The sequence below is a fragment of the Eptesicus fuscus genome, chromosome 12 (assembly GCF_027574615.1).
Source record: "Eptesicus fuscus isolate TK198812 chromosome 12, DD_ASM_mEF_20220401, whole genome shotgun sequence".
NCBI lineage: Eukaryota > Metazoa > Chordata > Mammalia > Chiroptera > Vespertilionidae > Eptesicus > Eptesicus fuscus.
The window spans coordinates 86,748,585-86,764,691 of NC_072484.1; the positions used below are offsets into that span (position 1 = coordinate 86,748,585).

The 16,107-nt window shown below is 44.1% G+C and overlaps 1 protein-coding gene across 4 annotated transcripts in view; it reads right to left on the reverse strand.

The window, feature by feature from the left end:
• DTNA (dystrobrevin alpha) overlaps positions 1 to 16,107 on the reverse strand; it is a 220,514-nt gene that overhangs the window by 47,116 nt on the left and 157,291 nt on the right. For 3 of the 4 annotated variants that reach the window (XM_054723821.1, XM_028155711.2, XM_008148310.2), the window contains exons 7-11: positions 13,491 to 13,645; positions 12,512 to 12,617; positions 10,246 to 10,412; positions 7,462 to 7,586; positions 2,415 to 2,498 (exon numbers count right to left, since the gene is read on the reverse strand). In XM_054723821.1, the coding sequence (XP_054579796.1) occupies positions 2,415 to 2,498; positions 7,462 to 7,586; positions 10,246 to 10,412; positions 12,512 to 12,617; positions 13,491 to 13,645 (637 nt within the window). Of the gene's footprint in view, positions 1 to 817; positions 1,101 to 2,414; positions 2,499 to 7,461; positions 7,587 to 10,245; positions 10,413 to 12,511; positions 12,618 to 13,490; positions 13,646 to 16,107 lie in introns of those variants that run through there. The other variant, XM_008148316.2, reaches the window with a different exon arrangement.

Genomic DNA, 16,107 nt, shown 5'->3' on the forward strand with positions numbered 1-16,107 from the left:
AACCTTAAGAAGAATAGGACCTTTAACTTATGCCTACACTTGGCTTTGTGGGTTTCTATCAATTTAGGGTGTAGACATGGTTAAGAAATAAACAGTGGATCACCACTAGCATGATGCAGTGATAGAAATGAAGCACTGACAGTATGAACTTGGTTTTTAAATTCTTCTTCAATAAGAATTAGATTGCTCTCTTTGGGGAAAAAATGGACCAGTTGGACAGAAAGGTGTAAGTCCTCAAGTCTTTTACTACACTATGGTCCAGCCATGTGGCGTTGTCTGGCCTGACCCAGTTAGTGCTAATGATCATTCCAATGGGCACTTTCATTAAAAGTCTAAAAAACCACCAGCTGGGGTCTTGTGCAACAGCAGAGTCATCCAGAGAAGAAAATCCGCTTGGTACGCTTCACAGAGGAGTATCTGATCTATGCTGGTTTGAGGCCATCAATCAATAAAATAAGTGGAAAAGGGAGGAAAGAGCTGAGAAGTCCAGCTCCAGTTGGAAGTTCTCAATGGACTCTCTTGAACCCCCAGAAGACCTCTATCTCCACTGACACGTACGACAAGAGGATTTAGTGATGGAGGAGAGTGACCAGCAGTCTAGCTATGGAACTACCACTAGGATTAGTGATTTGGGGCCGGGATACTGACCGTGCACAGCGCCCAAGCTGATTGACATATAACCTTATCAGCGAATGCTCCTCAGCCACAGGGCTGGCTGCACTTAGCCCCTCAGGTGACCTGAGGGAGTCAGACAACGAGACCTCATTAATACCTCCCCTGGCTGGACAGAGCAAGGCCCACTCAGAGAGGAAGGAAGTTCAGTGTACACAGCTTTATTGAACAGCACCTTAACACAGACACCAGGGGCCAATCTCCCTGGTGACAGGAAGAAGTGCAAACTCTCAACAATGTGTCTGTGGTTCACAGGGGGGCATTCCAAAAAGACTGAAATGGGAGGAAAGGGAAATGATCGTGTTTTGGGTTAATAGGTACCATGCACCCTGGAGGAACCAGAACAGCTCAAAGTGTTATAGGGACATTTTAGGGTAGAAGAAGCCATGTTATCCATCTAGACGCATCCACCATAAGCACCGTCCGAGCTGAAATGATATAAAAGGACCTTCAGTAAGGATGGAGTCGCGCTCTGCCTGACATTTGCAGAACGCAGAGATTCCTAATAAATGCACAACATCTTTCTCAACACGTGCAGGCTCTTCTCTAGGGAGATACACAGGCCCGAGTCTCTGAGAGACTGCACAGTTTATGGTTTTGTCTTAGAAACGATGGTTGAATTTCTGGTGGTTCTGAAAAGGAGAGCTAAGAGGCACACTCTGAGGGCCTGTGACTTCACTGTGGAGGTTCTGTGGTTCAATTGTGTTCTCAATTCCACTTTTTACAGACTCCCGGAATTTACAGGAAGGAAACCCCATGGCCTGCCGTGTTCCGTCTGTTCTGCTAATTACAGTTATGGGGAACATCTTCATCTCAGGTTCGTGCTGATGAGCAAGTACAGGAACACAGGAAAAATAACCAGTGGTGTCCCGAGTCTCATTGTGTTCATGTCCTCACTAGAATGTACCAGGATATTATAGCGCAATTGGTACCTCGGCCACCTCTTTAGGGGAAAGACTGATTACGTGTTTTTGTAAACACGAGACTGTATTTTTTTCCTACTGAAAAGCATTTGCAAAATCTTACAAAGAGCTCCAATTACCCTTACCTTTGTTTCTGCTTTCCCGTGGGTCTTCTCCAGGTATTTCTACGAAAATTCTCTGGTGCTTTATTTGTGGTCTCTGATCAAATGTCTCAGAGCACCTCTTGGCCCCTGCGTATTTGTAACGCTGGCCCTAAAAGAAGTACTGGATTCACCTGCCCTTTGCTCACAACGGGAGTGGATCTTGTTAAAGAAGATGACACATATCCACCGTTGGTTTAAGCCCAATAATCCATGACATTATTGTGTGGAAACTACATTTCCAAGTTTGGTCTTTGGCCTCTCGCCTCAGAGACTCCAGAGTTCACCAAGAAGAGGGTTCTTTTATATCTGGAGCTTTAAATTAGGAGATAGTTCCCCAGTTTCCTGGCTGAAATGGACCTTTCTAAGTGCTATGAAAGTGATTTTCTCAATGAAAAAGAATGCATGTATGTCAGTAGTAAAATGTAAACTTCTTCTGCATTTACTGTGGGTGCACTGTAAATGCACGTTTCTAGACGACTTTAACCACAAGAGCCATCCCATTCCTCTTTAAATGCATTCAAATGAATGAAATTGAGAGCCATGTGGCAGAAATTTACATAACTAGTTTCTAACAATAGTCCTCCACTCTTGGCTTGCACTAGAATATTTTTCTTGCCACAGAATCAAGGCTCATTACCAAAGAGAGGACTAGTTATGTTCTAGGATTAGAACTTACCTCCTGGTGATAAATGGACTTCCTGAGGAGGGGACAGAGTGGGAGAACAGGGTGTCATTCATGCTGGTTACAGGTCTGGGTGGCCTAAAACAAAGGACATGTGGATGAAAAGTTAAAGCAAGTATAAGTTGCAGGTTAAAAACTACCTCCCATCCCTGGAGGAGAGGGGGTGGGAAGACCAGAGTTCTATCGTAACCCAGGATCAACACGAAATTTTACATTTTCCAATGAAATTCTTTAGATGCTTGAAAGTTACCTTTCTTTGCAAATATAGAATCTCAAGTAAATATTGTGAGGCAGGTCTCTGGACACCATAGGAATGTCTATCCTTGAGCTCTGAGCCTTGAGCCATACTCTCGAAGGAAGTGAGGATTTTGAGGCAGCCTTATATTTACTGCCTTCTAAAGGGAGAAGCTCTGAAACTGTGATAATGATCAGAATGTGCATCCTCTTGCAAAGGAGAGGATTTCCGAAGCTCTGGAAACTTCCTCCCGCATTCCCCGTGAAAATGGTGCTCTCCCAACATGCCCAGTCTGGAAGGACCAGGCTAACGAAGTCATCTTGTGCTTTATTTGCTCTTTGTTGTAAGTGAAGCTGCAAGTAAGCACCGCAAGTATGTACTGACTCTGTTATCTGGTTGAGCCAGATGTAGGGCACCATAAACTTCACTTTTTTTTTCATATGGTGGGAGAAAAATAATAGTTTCAACATTCCTCAAAATTATCCATGTCCCTAAACACCAACTCCTCAGGTCTGTCATCCCCTGTCTGATTTTTCATTTCATCCTGTCATTGTTTCACCATCGCTAATGTCTTTAGTTCAGGTAAAATGAAAATGCTATGATCCCTATCTCCTCTCCAAGCAGTTTTTAATCTGATTTTAGGTTTATTGTAAGATAATACATGGTAAGATGAGATGGGATTGAGAGTTCAAAAGGTAGGGGATGAGGCAGAGCATCATTTTGAGTCAGAAGAAATTTTTATTTCATTATAATTCCATATTTGAGTAGAATTATTTGAAGATGAAAAATTAATTCTAGCCTACAGAGTCTACTTGTGTTGGCTTGAACAAGAGCCAAACTTGTAATGGCTTAATTTTTATCTTAGGGAATCAGAGCTAGTTTGCCTTGAACAGAACACTTTCACTTTACAAGAAGGATGCTAATTTTATGCAAATGTTCTCTGTGAATTTTCAGAGTCAGGAATATCAGATTTTAAAACAGTAAACAGAATGAAATATCTTACATTGTAGCTTTGGCAAAGTTGAAAAAAAATAAACTAGACCAACATTTGTGTGTGTTTTGATTTTTACTCTTTTTTTTTAAAATTTTCTCATCTTGCTCTATCTCTAGGCAATGAGAAAACAAGTAGATTTGCAATGCTTTTTAACTAGCCTGGTAAATTTATTAAGCATGGCCATTGCAAAGCTGAAAGTTGTAGTTTATTAGTAAATGGCTTCATGTTTAAGGTTCATCATAAAAATGTTGAACTTGGGACACAGAATGGCTAACCTTGGGAGTAAATAGTGGCTTTCAAAGGGACTAAAGTTCCCATTTCCTCCATAGTCAAATGGCAAGTTACCTTGTCTAAAAAATAGGTCCCAATGAGAATTTTACATGTATTTACTCTTATAAGAAAGAAATAGTTCCACAAGATAAAGCCACGGGGAGCTAGTGCAAGATTTTCTTCCTGAACAAAAATCTTTGTAGTGGACATTTTTATAAAACCGGCATTCTCCTTGTAAACTGAGTGTTCAGCTTAAGGCAGAATTAGTTTTAAACTAGCCTCCAGCCACTCACTTGTTCTGTGTCTCATAATCACTTATAATTATGATTACAAGTTTTTATAAGTACATTGGGGAGGACTGAACTACTTACCAAGTATCACTTTGGGCAGCAAAGAATTGAATAGAATAGAGACTGTTAATCATGGCAACATTTACAAGCAATACGAGAGCTAAATACAAATGTTAAAATACCAAAATGTCACCCACTTAAGTGGCCATTATGTGCTTATAATAATTTAAAGCAGCTAAGTGAACAGCATATTTAAAAATTAGAAGTCTTACGTATCCCCACCCAAAAACATAAATAAAAAGAGGACATGGATGTCTGTTCAGGGCATTAACATTTGAATACAAATATGGAGAGAAAAATCTCTAATGCCAAAAATAGAAAAAAGATTCTGTTCTAACAGAGACTGAACAGTCTACATCCAGAATTTCTTACATGTTATTTCAACAATTAAATATTTTTCACAATTTGAAAATGAAGACATTCACCCTGGAAAATGTATTAACAATGAGGATAGATTAGTCTTTTCATTTAAGGGCTATTTTGGGGGGGAATCTGGTTCAATATATAGAACTTTTCTCAGAAAAAAGGGCATATTTTGTATAGTATTTTAAGGGAATCCTAGAACCCAACTTGTGTAGATACAGCCCTCACTTAGCTCAGTTAATAACACATCAGATCATATTGCCACTATAAATTAAAGTTAAAAAAAAATCTTAGCCAATTAACACACACCCCAATCGTGAGCCAACTGGGTACAAGTCCTGCAGTAGGTGATATGCATGTGAAACTGATTTCATCCCACACTGCCTCACCGCCTAATTCTTTCTTGAAGAGGAAGGCAGCATCCTACTTCCGTTGGACTGCAAAGCCCCTAGAGCCAGGCCATTCACATCCCAGACTCTCTCTATCCTCACCCCCCCCCCCCGGCAGCTGTGACTGGACTGCGCGCTGGGGGCCAAAGTCCTGGCGGGTCTGGTAGAAAGAGGCTGTGGCGGCGCACAGAGACAGGCCCGCCCCCGCTTGGTTTTGTTCATTCATTCACAAGTTAGGGAGCGTCTCGCTCTGGGAAGGAAAGCTGAGCCTTAGTGAGAGCAGCCTGTGTGAGGTCATTTTCTGAAAAGTGGTTGGCGCTTTGGCACTCTCCTCATTGATTTACCCCTCGTTTATTTTTAGTCGCAAAACTTCCAAAAGTAAGTTAACCGCCTTCCACAGAGCCGGTTTACACTAGTTTTTGGAAGCTTAGTCCGAGCTGGCAACAGGAGCCTCCAGACTCTATACTGCTGAGGACCCTGAACCCTCAAAGCCCCTTGGGACCAAAATGAACAGAGCGCTGGAGTATTTATCCCAAGTTCACGGACACGGTACTTGCTTGGGTCCATCAGACGCCAAGTTACTGCTTTCTAAGGGTCTGGGGCCCACAGCAGTGCTGCTTGCCGGTCACGATCTGAGCTGCCTGAGCATGAGCTTGGCCTTGGTGACTTCCTAATACCCGAGGTCTGATCTGCCCACCTCCTGATGTCCACACGTTAACTGCAGGCTCTGCAGTGCCGTGGGTCCTGCTGAACTTGCAAGGCCAAGGCCGTCCAGAGGAGGGAACCACCTATTCCCGAGGCCCCTGTGACTCCATCATTCCTACTGAGCCCGGGCCAGCACCAAGGAAACACCCGCCCCTCCCCTACTGTCTTGGCCATGGGGCTGCGAGAGACTCCAGGCCAGGGCTCCTCAGACTTTTTAAACGGGGGGCCAGTTCACTGTCCCTCAGACCAGTGGAGGGCCGGACTATAGTTTAAAAAAAACTATGAACACATTCCTATGCACACTGCACAGATCTTATTTTGAAGTAAAAAAACGTAACGGCAAAAACACCCGCATGTGGCCCGAGGGCCGTAGTTTGAGGACGCCTGCTCCAGGGGATCGGGGGGTGGGGGTAGTGGTGTGGGGGTGAGGGGAGACTGTGCCCTAGCTCAGGCCCCTGTCCACCAAACTCACACATACTTTGGAGAAATATATTTGAAACGTCTGCTTTTTAGATGCTCTGATGAATTTTCCCACCAATCCCCTCTTTAACTGTGCCTCCACCCCCAACCCTCCCAACCAGGCCATGATCCTTCTAAAGTTATACAGCTCAGGATAAAACAACAATCTCCAGGTTTACTGCCATCATTAAGATGACTGGCTCTGCAGAAAAATGAAACAGAGGGCTTTTTTATTCGGGACTCAGCACATATGACATTAAGGTAAAGGGTACTTTAGAATTTGCTTACCTCAGTAATTCCATTGATCGTTAACTTCCAATTGTGCAAATTCCACTAACATCCATATTTTATAACAATGCTTTTTCCTCTCTAGGTGAATTGCTTTAGTGTTGCACACTCTACTTGTACAGCTGGGCATTTGTACTGTATACCTCTACCACAAACATTATAATGATATTATATTCAGTCTTTGTTTTCTTATCCCCACCCAAAGGTATTGTTTATTGATATTTTGAGAGAGAGAGAGAGAGAGAGAGAGAGAGAGAGAGAGCAAGAGAGAGAAAGAGAGAGAAAGAGACAGATGTAAGAGAAGTGGAAGGCAGCATCCTGACCGGGGATCGAACCTGAAACCTAGGCATGTGCCCTGACCGGGAACTAAACCGCAACCTTTTGGTGTACGGGACAACGCTCCACCCAACCGAGCCACCCAGCCAGGGCTCATTCAGTCTTTTTTTAATTTTGAAACACGGTTCCTGACAACTGATATGAAATTGCTTTTCTTTTCTTTTCTTTTTTAAAAAATATATCTTATTGATTTTTCACAGAGAGGAAGGGAGAGGGATAGAGAGCTAGAAACATCGTTGAGAGAGAAATATCGACCAGCTGCCTCCTGCACACCCACCACCAGGGATGCGCCCGCAACCAATGCACATGCCCTTGACCGGAATCGAACCTGGGACCCCTCAGTCCGCAGACCGACGCTCCATCCACTGAGCCAAACCGGTTTCGGCTGAAATTGCTTTTCTATGGATCTGCCAATAAGGAAAGATTTCTCTAGAGGGAAGGTGGGGGGTGGGTGAGAGAGTAAGAGATCAACCAAAGAACTTATATGTATGCATCTGGACACAGACAGGAGGCAGGTGAGGGCCTGTGCTGGGGGTGGGGGCCGCCGGGGAGAGGCCAAGGGGGGAAAAGGAGACTCATGTAATACTTCAAACGACAGAGAATTTAAATAAAAGAGAAAGATGTCTCTTCAGGCAGAGGCAGAGACACTCACACGATGTGGGCCAAGTTGAGCGGCTTCTCCGGCTGGTCGGGGAACATGGGGTGCAGAGGCTCACGGCTGGACGCACAGCTCAGGGACTTGCTTAATGCGTTCGTTAGCTTCTTAGCTGGTGATTTCTGGAAAGAAGAAGAAAGACAGAGGTGATAACAACTAACCTTTATGTAACATTTTGTCAGATGATTTGCTTTCACAATAGATATTAATTAATTAATTCATTCATTCACTCATTCAAGCAATCCTCTGTGAGTACCTACTCTAAGTCGGGAGTCTGCTCAGTGGTAAATAAGCCAGCAAGATACCTGGCTCCTGCTGCTTAGTGAAACATGGGGCACTCGGCGGGCACGGGACCCTGAGCGGGGCCTTCGCGGACAGCAGGAGTCCGTCTGACAGAAACTCAGGGGCTGGGAAGGTGATTCCAGGTGGAGGAAGAAGAGGCGAGCAGGAGGCCGATCATTAAAGTCCTACCAGGTCACATATCTCCAATGCAGGGGGGACAATGAAGTGTTTACATCACGGAGGCGGCAGCATCGGACTGGATTCTGGAAGGACTGCTCCCCACTCAGAAGGAAGGAGGGAGATGAGCAAGAGGCTTTGCAGGAACCCACCTAACTAAAGGCAAGAGTGGAATTTCAATCTGAGTCTTTTTTTATTTTGAATATATTTCTTTTATTGATTTCAGAGAGGAAGGGAGAGGGAGAGAGAGAGAAACATCAATGATGAGAGGGTCACTGATTGGCTGCCTCCTGTATGCCCCACAAGGGGGATCAAGCCCGCAACCTGGGCACGTGCCCCGACCAGGAATCGAACCATGATCTCCTAGTTCATAGGTCAATGCTCAACCACTGAGCCATGCCGGCCGGGCCAATCTGAGTCTTGAGAATTTAAAATTCATGTTCTTTTCAGAGCATCACACTACCTGTTTTTCATTTAGATTGGTGGAATGTTTACCTTAAAATTCCACAGCCAAAATTATAAAAAATAATTTACCACATACAATAAATCTTTCTAACAAATGCTTCCTTTCCAGGAGTAACCATTTATAATTTTCTTCACTTTCTTTTACACAGAGAGCCCATAAGTGGTAATATGTGGCTTTTATCTTCATTCTTGAAAAGCTGAGCCGTAGGAGCGCTGTTCAAGAAGTTCCACTTTGGCTTTTGCTAGGAGATGTAATTCTTAGAACACTTACATCAGCAACACAATAAAGCTCTTCACCGCATAAATATCGGGGCCCCTTCGTCTTCCTGAGGAGTCTACTCTGACTTTAGTAGAGACACTGCCTCCTAAATAATTTTAGAATCTTCAATCCCTAAGAAAAAGGCCACTTATCTGATTTTAGCATTTACATAAAAGAACAATTGAAAATGATTAGTCTTCCAACACCAACCCTCCAGAATTTGGGATAGAATAAATTTGAAAATTGGAACTATGTTGACAATAAGAAAACAGAAAGTGCTTTCTTCTATGTTCTATGCTAAAATGTATCTCATCATCGGGGTCAGTATAGCTATCCTCAGCACATGATGTGACCACCAGTGACAGGGGCCTGGGTGCTGGCATGAAGCCCTCAGCATGTGACGTCTCAGTGAAGAACTGTCGCTTGAACTCAGAGTCTGACAGGTGCTAAGGAGCTGATATACGTACACTGACCTGAGTTCCCAATAACAACGCCTGGAAAGATATTCCTACTTAAAATGCGTCTTCTGAAGGTTTTCCTTTTTTTAAAAAGTAAGCTACTCTTTAAAGACTATCTGTTGAATTGAAACACATAAAAATACAGGAAAAAACTCCTAACAAGTGTGCCTTTTCTTGAGGGAGAACTACTTCAAGAGGAGAGGGCAGGGCTGAGGGTGTGTCCGCCCCATGAGCACAGGAGCGCCACCATTGGAGCGGCAAGTGCACGGCGGCAGGTTCCTCCCGCAGACCCGGTGGCATGTGCCCCTGGGAACATCCAGCACAGGGGCAGGCGCTCCGGGTCACCTGCAGCAAGTCGCTCACCTGCACTCTTCACCAAAGATGATTTGCTGACGTAGCCACGGGACCCCCTCTCCCCCCAAAGGAAAATGGAACAGCATCACTAAGCCCACATGTCTTCCCTCTACTTTTCAGCTGTGCACCTAAGAGTGTGGTCGGCAAACTCATTCGTCAACAGAGCCAACTACCAATAGTACAACGACTGAAATTTCTTTTGAGAGCCAAATTTTTTAAACTTAAACTTCTTCTAACGCCACTTCTTCAAAATAGACTCACCCTGGCCGTGGTATTTTGTGGAAGAGCCACACTCAAGGGGCCAAAGAGCCGCATGTGGCTCGCGAGCCACGGTTTGCCGACCACTGACCTAAGAGAACCCCAGAATCTAAGAAAAAAGAAACTAGCAACCATTTTTAAGCAATTCCCACAAAACACAAAAAGTGGCAAACCAAAACAAAAACCCATCGAAGGGTGAAAAGAACCTTCATTTACTGTGAAATGATTATGTTCCAGAAGGCGCTGGCTGTTTGGTTGTTAGCTAAATCAGTACTGAGTGAGCTACATTTCAAGAAGTAACGCAATTGGAGTCTTCCTATAGTTTAAGTCTCAGGAAGCTACACTGCGTTCAGATACACTCTGAAAGAGATCCTGGTAAGATGGGGTGGGTTGGGAGGGAAGGGGAAGAAGGAATGTTGGCTGCAGGGTAAGTGTACTCCTGAATTCTGTCACCCTCCCTGACATTCCCTTGCATTCTGGGTCGCACGCACATACCCAACTTTAAGCATTGCCTGGCCCTTGCCTTACCCATGACGTGTACTCTTTCATTTGGTGCTGGTTGCTATGGGAACCCCCAGCATGTCCCCTCCAGAAGCAGTCCTGGCAGAGCTGGTAGTTGTGACACTGTTGGCACCGGTAGCGGAATCCCATCATGCTCTCGCTGTGGCAGAAGGAACACTCCACCGGGTGGAAGACTGAGGAGGCAGCAAATGAAGAGAAAATAAGAAGACCCAAGTGCGAGCCGGGGTAAGGACAAACAGCCTGACGGGGGTGGCGTCTTTCTGCCGTGAGCCCTGAGGCCAGAGGGCAGTCGGGTTGGGCTGAGAGTAGCATTGTGTTTATTCCAGGCATCTCACTGCCCTTTCCGGGCGCGTGTGTGGAGGTGGAAGAGACGAAAGGAGGTGGAGGATAGGTGTGCTTTTAACAACAAGTTTCTGTAATGCCACTTGCTCTTTCTACTCCCGTCTCCTACACTACAATAATATCAACGACCCAAACTGGCCCGTTTCCCCCCCAAACTGCTGTCTGTCTCCAGGAGGCCAGCTCAGTCACTGGGAGACGCAGCACCATGGATGGACACGGCTGACCATCCAGCGGGGAGAGAGCACAAAGGGAGCCATGAGAAAGGAGAGGGAGGAAAAAGGGAGGAAAATGGAGGGAGAGCAGGAAAACTGGATGAGAGAATTGAGTTATTTTTTTTAAAATGAAGCAGCTAATGGGCTTATTTAATGAGTGACGTTGCCTCCATCTAACAAACAGATCTGTTTCCTTTCCGAAGAGGCAGATGGGCAGGGCCCAAGGAGACAAGTAAATGATCTAAAGACAGTTCCAATTCAGACAGCTCAGGAGACACGACGGTCTTTGGCAGAAAACTGGAATCACGAAGCAGGTAAGGTACAATAGTTGACATTGGAAGCTAACAAATGATCAAATCCAAGTAACGGTCTCTACGCTGTGAGCTAAAGATTGTAGACAACAACAGTTCTTGCCTTTGGTCACATTATCCTCTGGCCAACCAGCCAGGGAAAAGAGTGTACATCGGAATAAAGGAAGATAAAAAGCCAACTGCAACCACAAAGGCATAACCCGCTCTGGAGGTACTGCCTTCTGACTAAGCATCAGTCCTCCCTTTTCCGGCTCCTGGGAAAGGCAGGGTGAGCCCTGGATTACGGACAACTGCTCTCGGGGACAGGCCTGCGAAACCCATTTCCTGCAACAGGAAGTACTGAGCTACAGGGTGAAATTACAGCCTCGTGACGGAAGGGGACTAGCTCTCAACTGTGAACAGCAACATGGACTCAGGTTGCATGATCCGACCTTGATTGCTCTTTGCTTCTGCAGATGAGTAAGAAACATACAAAAATAAATCTATGCGTGGTAGTGATTACAGAGCACCTACTTCATTCATTTTAAAAATCTTCTCCATGAGCAAAACAGGATACATTTATAACTTTTAACTAAGAGAGATAATAAGGGCAGATGCTAGACGTTCTGAATGGGAACATAAAGTTAAGCTAACTTTACCTCCAAAGTATATTAAAGAAATGTGTAGGAGTTAAGATTCTAGTAAGAGATATGGGATACACGACTTTCTATTTAAGTCTGGAGAAATCTCAGACTTGAATTGAATAACAAATAAGAACATCTAAAGATTAGAGAAGGAGGCGCTGAATTGCTCCATGTTTAAATTTCTTTAAATCTCCTTCTGAACTGTGGTTTCCATTTAAACTTGGGTGTATCAATATTTACTCCTTTTACCCTAGAAAACTTGCCCTTGTAAAAAAGCACATTTCAAAAGTCTGCATGGCTTTTGTCTTTTACATAACTACAACCAGTGACATGTAATTCAGAGCACATGACAAGAGATGAGTAAGTTTCTCTCATCCAATTTTTTCCCCTTCTCCTCCACCTGTTCCTGGCCCAGTGCCTAGGAAGACATCGTCAATGCCAAGATAAACCAATATTGGAAATCCAGACCTAAAACAAATAATGGAAAAGATCACATTCGTTATTGAGATTCCTCTGTTGTATCAAGTCTTTAAGCCACAGCTGACCTGAAACTGCGGGGTACACAGGGAGATGACATGAGCTTTTAGCACTGACCGTCTTCACTTGGCCGTGCCCCCATAGGGCTTGTTAAAGATCAGGGAGACCGGTTAGTTGCATCCTAAACAAAGCTCGGAACAACAAAATCGATCTCCCTAAAACCATGACCTTGGCTTAATAGCCGTCGAGTTGATCGGCTAATTTCAATGGTCAAAAAGCCTGCCTGCGCTCAGCAGGGACGACTCACCATTCTCTACATTCGCCAGTCGATGCAGAAGGGGCAGCCACACCAGGCACTGCGGGGGAGGATCTGACATGAGCGTGTCCAAGAAACCGTTCAACGTGACCTTTTTCTGCATAAAAAACAAAAGGCAATAAAAAACAACACCACACCAACCCGCAGTAATTGAGAACAGAGAATACGCTTAATTCAGCTGCTCTGCAGCCATCATTTGAGATGGAACAGGACGTGCAATGAGCCTCTAATGTATGAAGAAACAGAATTTGAAACTAAGTTCGGCAGAACTTAAAACACCGAGTGTGTTTTACATGTATACACACAACTGAATTATCTCCACTGAGGCCGGGGCAAGATGCTCCATAGAGAAAAACACTTCTGGGAGCACTGCTTTCCCAGGTGAGGGACATTTCCATCAGACGTTACCCAGCTGTGGGTCATGGCACCTGCCACGGCTCCACACCCGTCTCCTGCATTTGCACACCAAGCGCTTCCCCAGGCTAACCTGTAGCAACCTCAGGCAAAACCTCGCTCAGAGCCCTAAATGTCCCGTGTCCTGGAAGATTTAGGTAGCCGTGTCTCTCATCTTTTGGGACTCCCACAGAGCGACGTGGCAAGGGCCATACTTTTTCGACTTCTTTGGCAAACATTGGTGAAACTAGGTGGTGCGTCAGACGTGTGTTTCATGTGAGGCGGAGGGACATTTCTGATAGGGCAATGATAATGACCCGGAGACTACAGGGTTGTTGTAGGGTTACATACGACAACGCACGTAAACAGCTTAGCATGGTGCCTGCTCGTGGTCAGCAGACATCGCCTGTTACTATGATGCAGGTGTGTGGAGTTCAGTGCCTGATTCACAGGCCATTGGTCAGAGGCCGGGAGATAGGCTAGAGGTTATCACTTGTCTGAGAACGGCCTGGAGTGACACACAGGAGGAGAGCGGCTGCTGTTCGGAAGATGCTTCCTGACACACGTTCTTTCCTACCTGCTGAGAGAAGCAGGACCTGGCTGACTGCTCCGTGTAACCGAACGAGGGCCCTTCAAACACCGCTGTGGGCAGTTTGAGGACTTCCCGCAGGAACTGGTCATAGCGCCCGTAAACCATCACCCCGCTGGAGTCAGAAATCATTGAGAAAATATCTGATGGGAGAAAAAGGAAAGATACTTATTCTTCACGGAAACATTCCCACTGTTTCAGTTCAACGTATCTGTTTCAAATAACACAAATGTGGCAGAATAAATGATGTCTATGAAAGAATGATAGAAAAGCTATTTTTTTTATGCTGAAATATTTCTGGCAGGGTGTTTTCTTTGGTGTCTTTTTGTAGATGATTCTGGCAATAGCTTTAATTAGTAATTAGGATAAGATGAGCATATTTTGATAAGACAGAGCACATAACATTGTTATTTTGGTCAATTATTAACTCATATATAACTCAAGGCAGAAAATTTTGTATATGTGAGAAATATGCTGATCTTGTTTTTTTTTTTATGTAACTTTAACTTTTTTTTTGTTAATCCTCTCTTGAGATTTTTTTCCTATTGATTTTCTAGAGAGAGTGGAAGGGAGGGGGGAGAGAAAAAGAGAGAGAAGAGAGAGAGAGAGAGAGAGAGAGAGAGAGAGAGAGAGAAACATCGAAGTGAGAGAGACACATTGATTGGTATTGATTGGTTGCCTCCTGCACATTCCCAACCAGGGACAGGGACCAAGCCTGCAACTGAGGTACTTGCCCTTGACCGGAACTGAACCCGGAACCCTTCAGTCCTTGGATCAATGCTCTATCCACTGAGCCAAACCAGCCAGGCTATGCTGGCCTTGTTTGAAACACAGAATGAAAGTTGTGTTATAGCACTGGTGTGTGTGTATCCAGCTAGATAGCTATGCACATCTATATTATCACTAAAAAGTTTGGGTTTTGGTTGAAGGTATTGAAAAATGAAAGACACAAGGGGGATAAGGAGGTAACGAAAACACTTGATTAACTCTCCACAGGAGCAGAAAACTTCCTATAATTCATGTGTTCTGGGTGGAAGGCATTTGATTTCCAGGGGAGGGTCTTTGCACTCACGCAGCCAAGAGGCAGCCTGCCCTGGTGGTGATCAGTGAGGTAGAGCCAGGGTCTGAGATTACTCTCAGCAGAGCCTACGGCCTCACTGAACTTCTGTTCTTCAACGTCGGCCACTGTGTGCACCTAATGCATATTAACGGCATAATTTCCCCAGGTGCTTTATAATTCTTCTGTGGAAATGTCACTCTGGGAACGAAAGGGTGTGCTATCATTTAGTTTGTCACCATGCTAGAGTGTAATGAGGCCAGCACAGCTGCCGGGGTAAACTATTGTCAATCCAATGCACTCCCTCTCTTCATTTTGGGCTTCATTTTTCAAGGTCGAAATGTAATCTGGAGACATTTCTTTATACCGCAGTCAGATGCTAAGCACATTACAGACTTTCATTGAATTATGTGATAAGGATGTGGATTGGCTCTCATTTTCTTTAAATACTCCAGTTTTAAAGGATTTCTACTGTGTTTCAAATAGTTTATCAACTGTGAGGCTATAGAAATTCTACTTGAGCAACAAAATTAATGTTGTTCTTACCCACCTGCACAATGTTGTTTACCTAATGAATTTTATCTCTTGTGTTTCATTATATTTAGTCAAAAATAAAAAGGTTGCCAAAGGCAGCACTACAACCAAAAACTCTTTATGTAATTCCCAATATAGAAACTCGAGAATTCCAATGAAAGGGGGAAAAAGAAACCTAGGAAAACCAATGGGCTTGTGTATCAGAGCTGCCATTTTGTCTGTCTTTAGGCAGGTTGGTGTGAGCATAACTGGGCCATCCTGGCGGTCTTCTAGGCCAAGGCACATTGTGAGAAGTAGACGAGGCCTTTCAAATCTCCCAGGAAAGAATTTAGACAACATCTCTAACTAGAGTGAAAGCAGGAGGAGAGCAACAGTGACCTTTCGCAGACTCGAAGCTAATATGAGCCTCATTGATGTTGATGAAATTTGTTAAGCAACAGCCAAACTAGGGTTCGGTCCCTGGGATGAAAGGGAAGTGACTGTTAATGCCACTCAGGTTTTTAAAAATAAAGGAGGGGACTCTGAAGAAGCTATCAAAACAAGTGTTTGTACCTTAGTTCTAGGCTGTTTTACACACACACACACACACACACACACACACACATATGTAATATGCTTATAGGATGTAACGCATATGTATGTATACCAAATAGAGGGCCATTTCAAAGATTAAATTAGTTAATAGGTGAAAAGTACAGAGATGTAAAGCACTCACATAGTGCGTGGCACCTAGTACACATAAATGGTAGCTATTTTTATTATTAAATTCGAGTCACATTTTCTCTGTCATTTACTTCATATAGTTAGGTGCTGCCTCCCTATTGGAATTGTTCTGCAATGTCCCAAATGATACGCTAACCACCTTTGTTTTTCCTATAGTACCATACAATGACAGATGCTGTAGAAGAACTTAGATTTGTTGATTCACTCAACTAGAATTAACTTAGCACGTACTAAATGTATGTAATTGTGCTCAGCAGTGAATATACAGAAAAATAAGGAGATCCTAGTCTT